We start from the raw sequence: 14,697 nt of genomic DNA on the forward strand, positions 1-14,697 counted from the left end.
AAAGAAAAATTTGAAAAAGAACCTGTGTTCTATCTAATCTGTCTTCCCATTTTTTGAAGATTTTTACACCACTTCCTTCCTCACTCTCATTTAAGCATTGTACCTTATTTGTATCTATTTTTGTATATAAACTATATTGTATACTTAGTTCTGGTGTGTCACGATTATTACCGCAATCACATATATGTGACATTATCTGCAAATTTAATTTGTGCTTTAAGAATTTAAATTATGGTTTACCGCATAATAACTATTTTTCAATTGCAAAAGATGAGTATTAGGCCCTGAGCACAATAGACAAAATATTAGGAATAGGAGAACATATTAAATAAGAAATTTGAATTATTTCTTTACAAAACAAGAAAATAGAATAAATTAATGCATCATAAATTAAAAAATAAGAATTTGGAATAATTAATCCATTCCGTTCTCTTGTTTAATGTAACATTATTTCAAATTCTTTTTCGAAATATTTAATATTTATTCTTATTCCTAACATTTTGTCTATTGTACTCAGGACCTTATATTTGAAATGTTTTTATAAATACCTTAGTTTATTGAGAAATATGTAAAACAGAAAGATCTCTATGATATTTGTGTGAATAACTGGTAGGTTAATATCATGCAACACTATCACTTTTTCAACATATAAAACAGTTGCGACAAAGCAATTTATAAGAATGATAGAAGTAATTGAGTATAGAGAGAGATAATATATACAAAATATATAAAAACCTGACCTTTTCACAAAAGACTATTTACACCGAGAAGCTCCCTCTCTTTCAAAGCACGTATATACACACATATATACATATATATATATATATATATATATATATATATACTTATCTAACCTGTCGGTAAAGTTTGGTAAGCATATCTTGTAACTAAAAATTGTATGTCATTTCAACTTACGTTACCGATCAAATTTCATTGTCGTAAAAAAAAGGTGTGATCTAACAGTTTCACATAATCTTAAAATTTTTAATGAAATTTTTCTGGAACATATTGTCGATGTAAAATTTTAAAATGTTATAAAAATGGAACAATCAAGATGACAGGTTAAGAAAAAGTCTACAATTTTTAAAAACAGGTGATAGTTATTTATAAATTCTAGCGTATGTACATTTTTGCATACTGCGAATGAAATAGAGATAAAGAGTGCAACACATAACATATAAATAAAACAATCTTTGTATAAATTATGTATGGAATGCATTGTCTTCTTTATTTGTATAGATTAATAATGTGTTCTATAGTTTTGTCAAGTTCTTGATTTTGCCAATCAAGAGAGATATTATCAAGGTGGTTGTCAAAATCTATTAGATTCTTGTATTCTTCAGACTTCAGTAATGAAGACATTGCTTCTGAGTGTGTAGCGCCTTTTTCATAGATTATGCTACAACAAAATGCAATTAACTCTTAGAATTTTTTGTAAGACTGAAAATATTTTGTAAAAAGAAGGAGAGAATAATTATATACTTTGCCACGTCCTTTGGCCTCCACTTTCCATCTACATATTGTGAAATTCTCAGCGGACTACATCTCATCTCTAGGGACATTGCTTTGTTATCCACCTAATAGTGAAACAAAAAAAAAAGATTGTGAGAAAGAGATGATAATTGTTTCAGTATATCTCAATTACAAAGTGAATAAATTAATAAACATACCACTACAAGCAATGCATTGTTAAAATTGTCAGCAATTTTGTCTGCTATTCTGTGGGCTGGTCTGTCTGTACTAAAAGAAAATACAAAATAAAAAATATTAGTGTAATTTAAAGAAGATGCAGTGTATAAATAAAATACCTTAAATCATTTATATTCTCATTGGCTAGATAATAACCAACCAATATAAGGCCTTTGCTGGCAGCTAACTGGTCCACCTGTAATTTAATAAATAATAATGATATAACATTACTATTACATTATTACCATTATTTTAAGAGTTTGAATAAAATGTTTCAATAAAAAAAAAAAAGTAATGGTCTCTATCTTTTGTGTGACATTTTAAACTTGTGATAGGATAGGTTAGAATAAAAAAAATATGTTACAAAATGTTTCTTGAGAAAATACGTTAGAATGTATGTTTTAAAAAACATGACTTATATAACTTCGCGAACTATCTTGCCGTTCACATTAAACGCTTATTAAATATTTACCAAAGTAAGTGCTATTTCCGCCATGGGGGAAACATGTAGGCATATATGAAATAAAGGTATTGCGTCTTTGATGCACAAATCCTGTCTGCCATTAGCAGTCTCTTGCTTACCAAGAAGCAAACCATTTATTGCACAATGCGGATACTTGGCTGCGTGTAAAATAATTTTACAGTACGCGCGAGCTGAGAAAACAACATTCGTCATTGTGCGAGAGTGTACACCACTGTGTAAACGCAAGCAGACGCAAAACACCAGACACATGAACCAGTAATACCAATAGTTTATCAACTGTAGTGATTGTTATAGTGATTGTTATAAAGATGGTAGGCGTGTGTCAATGGGTGCTTTCCATTTAAAAAACACAGTCGACACATCCGACACAAATCGTCACACATCGCTTTTCATTTAAAATTGTAATCGACCTCAAACGACACTCTTTGACTCTTCTCGGGAAGAGAGTCAAACTGTGCTCAAGTGTGTTAGTGTCGATTTATGTCTTTTAAAAGGAAACCAGCCATAAGAACTCTTTGCGCTTTTGGGTGCATCCAGAAGTACGACCTGCGGCAAAGTAGTAATTGTGACTGTGATTGGCTCTTATTTTAAACTAATCACAGTCGATTGCTACTTAGCTACTCAGTGAGCGGTCGTGCTTCTGAATGCATCCATTGTATGTGATTGGTCTTTTCCTGTAAATCTATTACAAATATGAAAGTATTTACCAATGACAAACAATAATCGCAAAGCGTTTGCTAAGCACTGATTTCTGCCAAACGCAGCCATTATTTCAGTCTATATAGCATAGCTTTATGTTCTGCTTTGAAATCAATATATCAATTTTATGTGAGATGGTCATTAGTTGAAATAGTCTTATGCAGCTATGTCAGGCTGCTTTTACATGAAGCGTCTCAGCGTATTTGCATATGATAGCTGAGACGATATAATTGGCTACCGCAAGTTACGCTTACGCAAGTTACAACGCATGTAAAGGCAGCCTTACGGTCTTAAGTAATTTTATGCGTGATGACCTTAAACGTTTAACATTTTTTATATTTTTTATATTTTATTCGTGTTTTTATGAAATTACTGCACTGCATCCGCCGTCTGCGTCCGATCATTAACAGACGAACACAAGCGGTTTCTTGTTTTTTCTTGTTTTTTTACATCAAAAGTAAAATTATTATACTTATAGGTTTAAATCAAGAAAAGAATCTCTTACGAAAAAGAACTACTGCCGATTAAATATAAATAAAGTCAGTAATATAAATATTACTGACAATCACACAAGAATATTATTAGGTATTACAGGAATCATTGAGAATATTACTGGCAATTACACAGAATGCTAGTAATTTTTTTGTACCACTGCCGCAATATATTACTGCCAGTAGTTCTTTTTCGTAAGAGATTCTACTGCGCACAGGAAAAGAAAAGCGAACAAAGTAGGGATAGTTTTGCATGCCAACGTGGCGGGACAAAAGTCCGTTTATATTAGTACTGATTTTGAATATTGTTCGTTTGATGTGATTTATCACACATCTAGTGCAACTTCGATCATTTTTTTGAAAAGTAAAGTTAATTTGTTAATAAAAGTAAAAAAGATGTGCCGCGCGCGCGCGGAAAATATGTGCCACATTCTTAGTTATAACATTTAACAACGAAGTACGCGTCACACATATATCTCTTATTTTAAAAATATTTTTAATTCTAGTTTTAAATATATTATTGATGATTTGTTTAATGATTCTATACTCAGCAAACAATTTGATTGTGAGATGTCGCAATTTTGTCGCCAACCGCCAGCGAAATTTGTAGACCAAATCCATATCTATCTGTATCCTCTTTAGGATGTGATTTGGTGAGTTTTGGTGATCATGTTGTGTCCTTTATTTCTGTGTGTTTTAACAGCATCAAAGCATGTTTCCGTATTGTTTTTCTACACACAATTTCTGTTGCCAAGGTCTGCGCAGTCAGAAATTGTTTGCTAGGTATGTAAACCTCGGCATAAAGTTGCCGAGCTTTTTTCTTGTAATTTTTGTACAAAACATACTTTTTAACTATTTATCTTTTTTTTATCTTTTTAATATTTAACACTATTATCTGTGTATAAAAATTATACAAGTTATACATTTGTAGGAAAAAAGAAGCTGTATAGAGATTCCATAATATTTCAACATATAAATTAAAGATCTTTTATTCTGAATCTTACATATAAAATTAGTTTAGAAATAAAAATCAGTTGTGTGCATGGCTACTAACAAGACATACATCGGTACTGTATCCTCTTTGCGATTCAGTTAAAGAAAACCGCGTCTGTAAGCAGCTCGAATGATGTTCGGCGAAGATATAGTGACCTACAACACAAGTAAAAAGTTATTCAAAAGATTTAAACAAGAAAAGTTTGATTTGAATGACGAGTTTCGGTTCAGTCAAAAAAATTTGAAGACATCGACTTACAAAAGCTATTGAATAAAGATCAAACACAAAAAGATTCTGCGGAACAGCTTGATTCACTTGATTGGAGTAACTTAAAAAACTGTTGGTTTATGTCTGAAACAAATGGAAAAAATGTCAGAAGAAAACAAGTAGATTCTGCAGACAACTAGATTCTGTTCTCAGCAATGACAACAAAATGAAGTATTGAGAAATATTTCTGTCTTTGCTATCACATCTTTAAAAAAAAGATTTTTTTGCATCAAATTATTACGCGCGCGGAAGACAAAAATGAATCTCTCTATGATAACAAACAAGATAGATAAAAAGTCAAAATCGAGCAAATATAAAGTTTATGAATATATATTAAGCAAAATTTCAAATACATGAAAGAACGAAACGTTTCGTTTCTAACTTGAGACTTCTTTAGTCGTAATACATTATAAACGCAAAAAATATAAAGAAAAAATTATGATGCAAAACATTTTAAAATATAAATAGACAATCATATCAATGGTGTTAACAGTGACAATACGTTCTTTTTATATATATCCTCTCTTTCGCATGTGTGTGTTAAATTAATAAAAAATAATAAATAAAAGTCATACATTGCCATAAAGTTGTCTCTCTGTAATAATATTATACATGAAGAAACTTATGGATAGATCCTAAACACTTATCAATTTTGACAACAGATAGAAAAATTCACTGATAATTTTATTGAATCAAAAATAAACTTAATATTGTTGCTACGGAATTCGCCAGTTGTAAAGTGAACTAAAGTTATAAAAAATAATGGAAATTCTTTTGACAATTAATATTTTGACAATTAATTCTTTTGACAATTAATATAAACGTCTGTACGATTTTCATGGTTTTAATAAATTTGCAACACATCTACAGCAGTGTATGTTTGCTCCCATTGGCCTTTCTATACGACACTTTATCTTGGATATTGGAGCCTTATATTTTATTACTAATTAATATTTTATTGTGTAATTTATAAATAAAGTTTAAATGTTGTTAGAGAAAAAGGCACCAAAGTAAATTTCACATTTATACAATGTTCTATACACAATGTAGAGCAGTATGAAATATATTCATCGAATTCTTTTATATTCTAGTCAAATATACACATAAAATATGTATGCATAAATTATACATATATGCATGTGCTTCATCATTGCAGACATTAAAATACAATGATTGAATTTTAAGTTTTTGTATCGGTTTTCTTAAACTATTCTCTCTTATGTTACCACTATTTAATGTTAATTAAAAACCGTTAGTGGTTTTACTTCTTTAATTCATTTTTTACGTAAGTCTTTCTTTATTCTTACAAAGACGTCATTGTAATTGTAAATATTAAAATATAAACACATGTACTCTACATTATAAATATGACTACCTCTTTGAAAATCTTCTTATTCGGCCGCGTCACAACGAGAAGTAATATCTGCTACAAAATATTCTTGCTTCTACTCAACTAACTAAATAATAAACTAAACAAATTAAATAACTAAAACAATAATAAAATAAGAAGAAATTGTTTTATCAAAAAGTGATAAAATATTGACCGTAAAAGGTAAAATTTGTGAGTAAAGAGAGTAAAATTATATAGCATCTTCGTGACAAAAAGTAAAACTTAAACGTTAAGAAAAACGATTGAAATGGCACTTACAAATAGTTCCTATATTGATGACTTAATAAGTACGTCAGAGTCTCCGGACGATGGTAAAGCTGAAATTCCTCAATTCTTTGCTGGTAGCAACGTTCTCATAACTGGTGGTTCCGGATTTTTTGGAATGCTTTTAATAGAAAAATTGTTACGGTAAGTAATGTGAAAATTGCCAGTACAGTGTAAACATAATGTAATTCAATAATTAAAACACAAACTTAATAACAAACAATTCTTCCTAACGTATCTATGATATTCTGGTTTTGAGAAAATTGGAAGATTGATGTATATTTACTTATATAGAAGTATATAACATAAAGTAAATGGTAGTATTAATCTTTCTGAAAAACAAAGTTTCTCACTTCAACAACTTTTATTCTACTTGTTTACTTTGTTTACTTTATATGTGTTTTTGCACAAAGAGTTAATCTTTTTCTGGATGCCATTATTTCGGTATGGCCGCAGTCTGTACAAGTATACAATCAACGAAGAAAACTTTCACAAATCCGAACATTTTGATTTTAGTGAAATATTGTTTCAAATATACAAAAAAATTTTAGATAAATTAAAAAATTTCTGTGTTAATGTTAAAAAAACAGTTAAAAATTGTCTCACATATGTAAATGTATAGAAGAAAATACAATATTTAAATATATATGTATATCTACGCGTGTTTCCAACAATGTGTATATAGAACTATATACTATATTATATATTTATAATATGTGTTTATTAATAATAAAAAAAAATAGAAGCGATGAAAAATATATTTGCTAAAATTGTATGTCACTAATATAATGTACGATTTTTTAAGATGTTGTCCGGATATAGGAAAGTTATATATGTTTATAAGACCAAAAAAAGAAAAATCATCTGAACAACGGGTCAAGGAACAGTTTGAGGATCCTGTTAGTAAAATACAAAAACAATATCATAACATAAAAAATATCATAATATAAAAAAAATATATAATAATTAGATAAAAAATGTCTTCATAGTTTTTTTTATTAGATCTATGCTTTTTTAGCTTTACGAAAGATTGAGAAAAGAACGACCCAACTTTACTGATAAAGTAGTACTCATAGAGGCTGATTGTTTCGAGCTCAATCTCGGATTACTACCAGAAAATCGAAAACGTCTTTTAGATACAAATATAATTATCCACTCTGCAGCGACTGTGCGATTTAATGAACCAACTCGAAAAGCAGTAAACATAAATATAAGAGGAACAAAACAACTTCTTCTCCTTGCGAAAGAAATGCCGAATTTAAAGGTAAAATAATAGAAAATACTTACTGTAATGAAGTGTCTTTCTTAATCGTTCTTTTTCCAAAAATATAAAGTCATAAAAAAAGCCTTATCATATTTTAATGTAGTTGTACGCTCAATATAAATAAATTTTTCTTTTTTCTTTTAATTAATATTTTCAGGCGTTTGTCTATATATCGACTGCATTTTCTCATTGTGTCCAAAACGTTATAGAAGAAAAGTTTTATTCTCCGCCCATTGAACCAGATAAAATTTTAACATTAGTTGATATGCTCGATGATAAACAACTAGAAATTCTAACTCCAACGTAAGTTACGTATTTCTTATTTTTCCAAAATATATTATTAAATATATTATTAAAATATATTATTAAAAATATATTATTAAAAATATATTCACATAGAGTTATAAATAAATGTGTTTATATATTGTGTAAATTCTTCTGTGAAACATGTGTTTCTCTAATTTTGATATGTGTTGATCATTTGTAATTTGTTGTTAGGTAATAAGTATGTTTAGTTTTACATTTTTTTTTAATTGGACAACCGTAGTTTAATAGGTCAATGGCCAAACATATACGCGCTTACAAAGGCAATTGCCGAAGAGACTGTACGTCAATACGGTATCGGAATACCGATTTGTATTGTACGTCCATCGATTGTAATATCAACAGCAACTGAGCCAGTGCCTGGATGGATCAACAATTTCTACGGAGCAGTAGGCATAGTATTTGGTACTGCCATAGGTCTTTTACGTACTCTACATTGCAATCCTGATTATACAGCAGAAATAGTACCAGGCGATTACGTAATTTCTCATATCGTTGCCGTGTGTTGGGACACCGCCAAAAAGAAGTAAGCTTACATGTCGAAAAGTGAGTTTGTTAAATATTTTGTATTATGTAATTCAGTTTTTACTACGTCACTTCTTTAACTCATTTTTATTTTTTACCTCAATCTATGTATGTATATATGCATTGTGTGTGTGTATGTGTGTGTTTTTGCAACACTGCATTTATTTTGTAACATAGTATAGAGTGCATACTCTTATATTTATATCGTTTATAATACTTACATCTGCCGCTTATATGACAACATGTTGTGATTTTTCATTAGAGACACTTTACTCAGTATTGAGAATACAAATCCGAAGATTCCGGAAACCGAAAAAGTGCCAATTTACAATTATGTATCGTCGTGCCAAAATCCCATTACCTGGAAAGATTATATGAACATGTGTACGAATAAAATACCAGCAAGCGAACATTGTATGTGGTACTACATGTTGATTCTAAACAAACATTTATTTCTTCACAACATATCCGTAATTTTTTTGCACATGATTCCCGGTTATATAGTCGATGCAATACTCTTCTTAAGCGGTCGAAAACCGCAGTAAGTCATTGAATGTATTTTAGAAATAATAAGGAATAATTCTTATAGATATATATCTGTGTATATTTTTCTACACACTGTATTTTTTTACTCAGATTAGTGAAAGTTTATAAAAAGATACACAAATTCGAACATGTAATATCGTATTTTTCAACGCAAGAGTGGCAGTTTCGCAATGACGCTGTCTTGAAGCTTTGGAATCGTATGAATCAAAGCGATCGTCAAATGTTTAATTTCAACTTAGATGAATTGAATTGGAATTCATGCATTCTTAACTTAATTATTGGTGTGCGTGTATTCATACTTAAAGATCCGCTGGATTCTCTAGAGAAAGGAAAAGCGAAATATAGAAAGTAAGTATTACTCTTAGCATAAACAATTTCTTGAATTAATGAACGTCAATTTGATAAATCATACAATATGAGTTGTAAAAGTGAGAAATAGTTAATTCTTCAGGAGCGCAAAACGCGCTAAATTCTTTTTCTAATAATATGTATTTTTATATTAATATGTATGTTCGGTATTCTGTAAACGAGGATATATGTACAAACGTGTTTTTATTTTAGGTTAAAAATCGCGCATTACACATTAATGACAATTTTAGCGCTTTTGTCGTTGTGGTGTGGTATACGCTTAGTGCTATATATAATGTCGTTCTTTTAAATTGTTGTTTATATTATGATAATAAGTAGATAAATTACAAAATATACATAAAAAGAAATTATTATATTTGATAAAAAGGAAAAAATAAAATATAGGTAAATAAAAATTAATATTTTCAAATATTGTTCTAATTTTTAATATCAATCCTTATCCTATCACACTGCCCTTACGAAAAAGAACTATTGCCGATTACATATAAATAAATAAAGTCAATAATATAAATATTACTGACAATCTCACAAGAATATTATTAGGTATTACAGGAATCACTGAGAATATTACTGGCAATTACACAGAATGCCAGTAATTCTTTCGTACCACTACCGCAATATATTACTGCCAGTAATTCTTTTTTGTAAAGGTATATTGCGGTATAAATATGTCTGAATATATATTTATAGTTTTAGGAGTGTACATTTTTACACATGATTATTTGAGTTGAAATTTTTCAATTCGTGATTTCATATAAGATGCTAGATTTGCATCTCATATATAAGTATACTCATTTTCCCTTTCCAATTACTTTAAAAATTATATTGCAAAAAAAAAACACTCGGCTAGAATTCGAACCTGGAATCTCTTGTTTTACTTGCGATTATCTTTTATTGCTCCCGTACTTCTAATTAGAATACTTTCATCAGAATATGTGTATTTGTCTTTATTTTTTTACATTGCTATCTTATCTTAGATCTTAATATTTAGATCTCATGCATTAAGATTTGTGTGATTTCAAAATAAAATACTACATTATTAGATTTTTATATGTAGTTTCTAGAATTCATTGTTCGGTTTTGTATGTTTAAGTTTGTGAAAAATTTTACACTCACATCTATTTTGAAAGAATTATTAAAACAGTATAAATGGAAAAAAACAGAATATTTAAGCAGATGCAAACAAAAACACAAGATATTAGCGTAATTCTTTATTGAATTCCAAAAAACCTTACAAATGTTTCGCTTCCTTTGTTTAGATTATCATCAGTGTATAAACAAAAATGTATAATGTAAAAATTAGTAATATAGTTACAGCGCACTCATAATGTGCAATATCTTACCGCTTTCTCAGCAAACACCAGAGAACAACAAAACACACCACAAGTTTACAAATTGTCTACTCAAGTATAACATATAACTTTTTCAAGAAAAGTATACTGTTCATGCAAAAAGATAATTATCAATTTCGCTGCATTATATCCTTAATTACGCGAGTTCTCACAATTTAGATTACATACATTACTACTACTACTACTACTACACTACTTTTTTATTTACATCTTATTACAACAATTAGACGACATAATATTGATTATATTCAGAAAACACAAAACAAAAGTTGCACATTGATTGAAAAATTAATCACTTTTGATAAAACATTTTCAAACACAAGTGATAATTTCTCAACTGCTGTGTTTTGTGAACGTAAATAATCGATAATTGTGTGATTATTTATCATTTTTACTCTACGTCACACACATACACACACATATACCGATTCAATTGTCAAAAGCGATATTACTGCTGGCGCTCATAGATTATAGACTCATTGGTTTTACAAAGCAAAATAGCTATTGCAATTGCTGCTGATGATTTGTCGAATCAATTTCAAATAATTTTCACGTTATGTGCGTTTTCTCTTATTTTTATTATTATTAGTTATTTTCTTGACATTCTAAATCGTTCGAAAAGTATTTACATCCACTTTTTTAAACAACTTAAAACAGTTATAAAATAAGAATATAGAATCATGGAAAGTTGCTTCTTATCAATTTATCTTCTTTTCTTCAAGTAATTCTTCTCTTTTTAAAACTTAGTCTAACAGATAATGCAAAGGATCTTCAAGTTAAGATGTCAAATTAATTTTCCATTTATTTATAATCAATTATTGCAAATATGAGCACAGCATTATCAATGATAGCAATGAGAATATTATCAGCTTACTTCTTAACTTTCTCTTATAAAAAATTTTCTTGTGACAAGAAAAAATTTCACTTCAAAACATAGCGGAATAAAGAAACCAAATGTTATGAAACGTTTCTTTTCTGACAAATGTCTAAGAAATTATTATAGAAATATTTCTTTTACGAATAAAAAACTGGTATAAATAAAATGTTTTTTAATATATGAATGTCATAATTTTAACTACAAAAAATACAGTTTTATTTTAAAAAGTCTGTTATTAAAAATCAGCAAACAAAATGCGTAGATGCTTACGAGAAAATTGCAAAATATAATAGTTGCTTCTTATCAATTTACTTTTCTATTTTTCAACGTATTTTGCAACGTTATTTCAAATAATACATCAATAGTTATATGCGTCGTCTAAAAGCAAAGGCTACAAGTAATTAGATCACTGCTATGTCTTGTACATCGTGATAGAATCGCAACTATCGTAAGTACAAATAAATGTTTTTTGCGCTTGCTTGGATGCGGCGCGCTAGAAAAGAAAAACACAAGTTACTTAGCATGCAAAAGAAGAACAATCAGTATTTTAAATATTGTATTAGCATTCAATGCAAAGCTTTTCCATGCAACTTCCTGAAGTCAAGAACGAATAAATTATTTGATACAAAACTTTAAGTAGGTAAATACTTTGAATATAAAAACTTAATACCTAAGAAAATTCAAATTCGATACACATATGTATTTATAGTATGTATTTATGTGTATTTTTATAATATATCATAAAAATATTTTATAAATCTAAATATCTAAAGATTAAAATGAACATAAAGGGGAAGGAAACTCAACTTTATTCACTAATGCTGATGAAAAAATAACAGTGAAACTTCACGTTAAGTAATTTTGTGAGATGTTTCGATCAATTTATTTTGATCATTTCTTTTCAGACAATTGAAAATATACACATCTTGTCTATATACAACATGTCTATCTTACTCAATGTACAAGAGTTGACTTTGTAGCAAAAAAACGCACAGTATACGCAAGTCAAATATAACTGAGAAAAGAGAAGAAACATAATTTTTGCTAAGTTAATAGTATCTTGTTAATCAAAGAGACGTATATATATATAAGATCTAGCAATTCGGTATATTTCGATATTTTTCATTTTATTACTAAATTTATTTTAATGTTTATTACTAAATTTGTTTTATTCTAATTTCATTTTATTACTGAATATCTAGTTCTGAATATCTAAGTTCGAAACATATGACTTGTTGTATTAAATAGGTACATACACACATATATATCTTAGTATATAATATCTTACATCATGAAAAACCTTGACACATTAGACACTGTATAATAACAAATAAAAAGAAAAAAAAAGTTTAATCAAATTACAAAATGTTTATATAAAACATTTTCATATAAAACTCTTGGCGTTGGTGGACTAAAAGCAGCACCAAGTGCTGCAGATCACTATTTAGACATTTAGAAAATCCAGCAGTGCCAATTTTAATGCATAAGAATAATAAATGTCTCTTGGCATAAATGAATAGTGGAAAGCCGTAAAGTGACGTCATAGCTGTGCAGAATGGGATCGCTAATCAATTCTTTGTGACAAAGGGCAAAGTCAGATTGATGCCGCGAACAGTTTGTTGAGGCAAGTTGCGCAACTTTTCCTCGAATCAAGTTCGCGATGTATATAAATATTATTTATCTTGCTGTTTATATCGTAATAGATAGTTTAAGTTAACAAGAATTTGCATGTGAATTGACAATATGTTGTATGTGAAAAAGAAAACCTAAAATGTAAAATAAAAGAATGCTCACTAAATTGAAAAAAACTATCTGTTAATTTGTTTTTTGAGTGATTACTATCAGAGTAATTTAACCTAGTAAAAAAGAAAAGAAAAGGGACCGCTCCAAGGGACCGTCTTTTCTTACTATGTCGCTGCACTCTATATGTATATGTATAGTACTATATATAGTACTATATACTATATAGCAAATACATATATGAATTTTTTCCTTACCGATGTGTGTGTGTGTGTGTGCGCGCGCGCGCGCGCGCGTACAGTACTATACAGTACTATATATCATATATGTATAGTAATTCATAAATATAGATTTCATAAATAATGTTTCCTTCAATATAATAACAAAAAGAAGTTACACAAGTCAAGCCAAGAGCGCAAAAAAAACGTTAATTAACATTGTAATTTAGCATTGTATAATATTGCTTTAATAAAAAGAAATATGATCTTGAGTAACTGACATAAATATTAATAAAATTGTTTGTAATCTTACATAAATCGTTTTGAAAACTGATTTCTTAGAATAAAACCATCTCACTTGGTATTAAAAATTTTAACGTCTTGCCAATCAAAATTATTCGTTATTCATTTATCTTACTCTAACACAAGACGACAATAACAAGAAATTGCAATTAGTCCGTCTCATATTAGTCTAAAACAAATAGGCAAACTATACAAGAGACAAAGAGAAAGACACATGTGTCTATAGTTTTTTCAGTCCAACTAGAGAGCGCTACTTTCCGAACAGTGTAATAGGACGACCAATAGTTTGGCCATTACTTCAGCATCTTAAAAAAAGATAAAGAATATTTAAACACATTCTAATAAAAATAAGAGCAACAAATAATAAATGATAGAGTAACAATAGAGTAATAAGACAAAAAAAGATAATTTATTTGATATTGCTTTATTGAAATCAAACATAATATTATGTAGTTATAAACTTCTTCGAATTTTATATTTTATTTCTTAAAATTTCTTCATAATTTTTATGTAACTTCCGACATTTGTTGATATATATCTGAAAATATAAGACAGACACATCTTTTATACAAATTGTTCTTAACATTTTAATTTTCGTCGCTTTTTACACATTTTATAAATGTGACAGATTTGTATTGATTTGACTAATCATTTACCGACAGTAAAGTAGATCTAGTATAGATTCAAACCTAATAACATTAGACAGCACATGTTTCTAAAAGACAACTAAAAGACGACTTAGAACATGCAACACAGACTCAAACCGAGTGACATTTGCACCATCTAAGTCTGAAAGTAAATGTCGCTCAATAGTTCCTATATCCACTTTTGGATATATGGCGCTGAAACTTGCAGCCAAAAGCATTTCGCACAAAAATATTTTAGAATGAACGCTGTCAGA

General features: G+C 28.7%; 3 protein-coding genes across 4 annotated transcripts in view; 1 reads left to right on the top strand and 2 right to left on the bottom strand.

The window, feature by feature from the left end:
• Positions 1-812, bottom strand: part of LOC109854480 (PITH domain-containing protein GA19395) — a 1,823-nt gene extending 1,011 nt beyond the window's left edge. The window contains exons 1-2 of one of the 2 annotated variants that reach the window (XM_020427588.1): positions 741-812; positions 23-196 (exon numbers count right to left, since the gene is read on the bottom strand). In XM_020427588.1, the coding sequence (XP_020283177.1) occupies positions 23-193 (171 nt within the window). In that variant the 5' untranslated portion in view covers positions 194-196; positions 741-812. Of the gene's footprint in view, positions 1-22; positions 197-548 lie in introns of both variants that reach the window. The other variant, XM_020427587.1, reaches the window with a different exon arrangement.
• Positions 813-1,081: 269 nt separating this feature from the next.
• On the bottom strand, positions 1,082-2,407 carry LOC109854473 (ER membrane protein complex subunit 8/9 homolog). The gene is made up of 5 exons (XM_020427580.1): positions 2,162-2,407; positions 1,809-1,885; positions 1,671-1,740; positions 1,483-1,577; positions 1,082-1,399 (listed from the first exon to the last, which is right to left on the bottom strand). Exons 1-5 carry the CDS (start codon positions 2,363-2,365, stop codon positions 1,228-1,230), a joined length of 618 nt encoding a protein of 205 aa, XP_020283169.1. The 5' UTR covers positions 2,366-2,407; the 3' UTR covers positions 1,082-1,227.
• A 1,229-nt stretch (positions 2,408-3,636) lies between these two features.
• LOC109854482 (fatty acyl-CoA reductase wat-like) lies at positions 3,637-9,647 on the top strand. The gene is made up of 10 exons (XM_020427591.1): positions 3,637-3,820; positions 3,915-4,146; positions 4,295-6,422; positions 7,084-7,177; positions 7,297-7,542; positions 7,700-7,845; positions 8,090-8,392; positions 8,654-8,932; positions 9,028-9,285; positions 9,499-9,647. Exons 3-10 carry the CDS (start codon positions 6,262-6,264, stop codon positions 9,593-9,595), a joined length of 1,584 nt encoding a protein of 527 aa, XP_020283180.1. The 5' UTR covers positions 3,637-3,820; positions 3,915-4,146; positions 4,295-6,261; the 3' UTR covers positions 9,596-9,647.
• The last annotated feature ends 5,050 nt before the right edge of the window (positions 9,648-14,697 follow it).

This window comes from Pseudomyrmex gracilis, unplaced genomic scaffold (assembly GCF_002006095.1).
Source record: "Pseudomyrmex gracilis isolate BER0280 unplaced genomic scaffold, ASM200609v1 scaffold_67, whole genome shotgun sequence".
Taxonomy (NCBI): Eukaryota; Metazoa; Arthropoda; class Insecta; order Hymenoptera; family Formicidae; genus Pseudomyrmex; species Pseudomyrmex gracilis.

What these genes read in the sequence shown, in the direction of transcription:
- LOC109854482 (XM_020427591.1), top strand. Translation starts at nt 6,262, where the DNA reads ATGGCACTTACAAATAGTTCCTATATTGATGACTTAATAAGTACGTCA. An exon ending in TTAAGCGGTCGAAAACCGCA is followed by an intron (nt 8,933 to 9,027) that starts GTAAGTCATTGA and finishes TTTTTTACTCAG; the next exon opens with ATTAGTGAAAGTTTATAAAA. An exon ending in GGAAAAGCGAAATATAGAAA is followed by an intron (nt 9,286 to 9,498) that starts GTAAGTATTACT and finishes TTTTTATTTTAG; the next exon opens with GTTAAAAATCGCGCATTACA.
- LOC109854473 (XM_020427580.1), bottom strand. Translation starts at nt 2,365, where the DNA reads ATGACGAATGTTGTTTTCTCAGCTCGCGCGTACTGTAAAATTATTTTA. An exon ending in CGGAAATAGCACTTACTTTG is followed by an intron (nt 1,886 to 2,161) that starts GTAAATATTTAA and finishes ATTAAATTACAG; the next exon opens with GTGGACCAGTTAGCTGCCAG. An exon ending in ACAATGCATTGCTTGTAGTG is followed by an intron (nt 1,578 to 1,670) that starts GTATGTTTATTA and finishes TTTCACTATTAG; the next exon opens with GTGGATAACAAAGCAATGTC.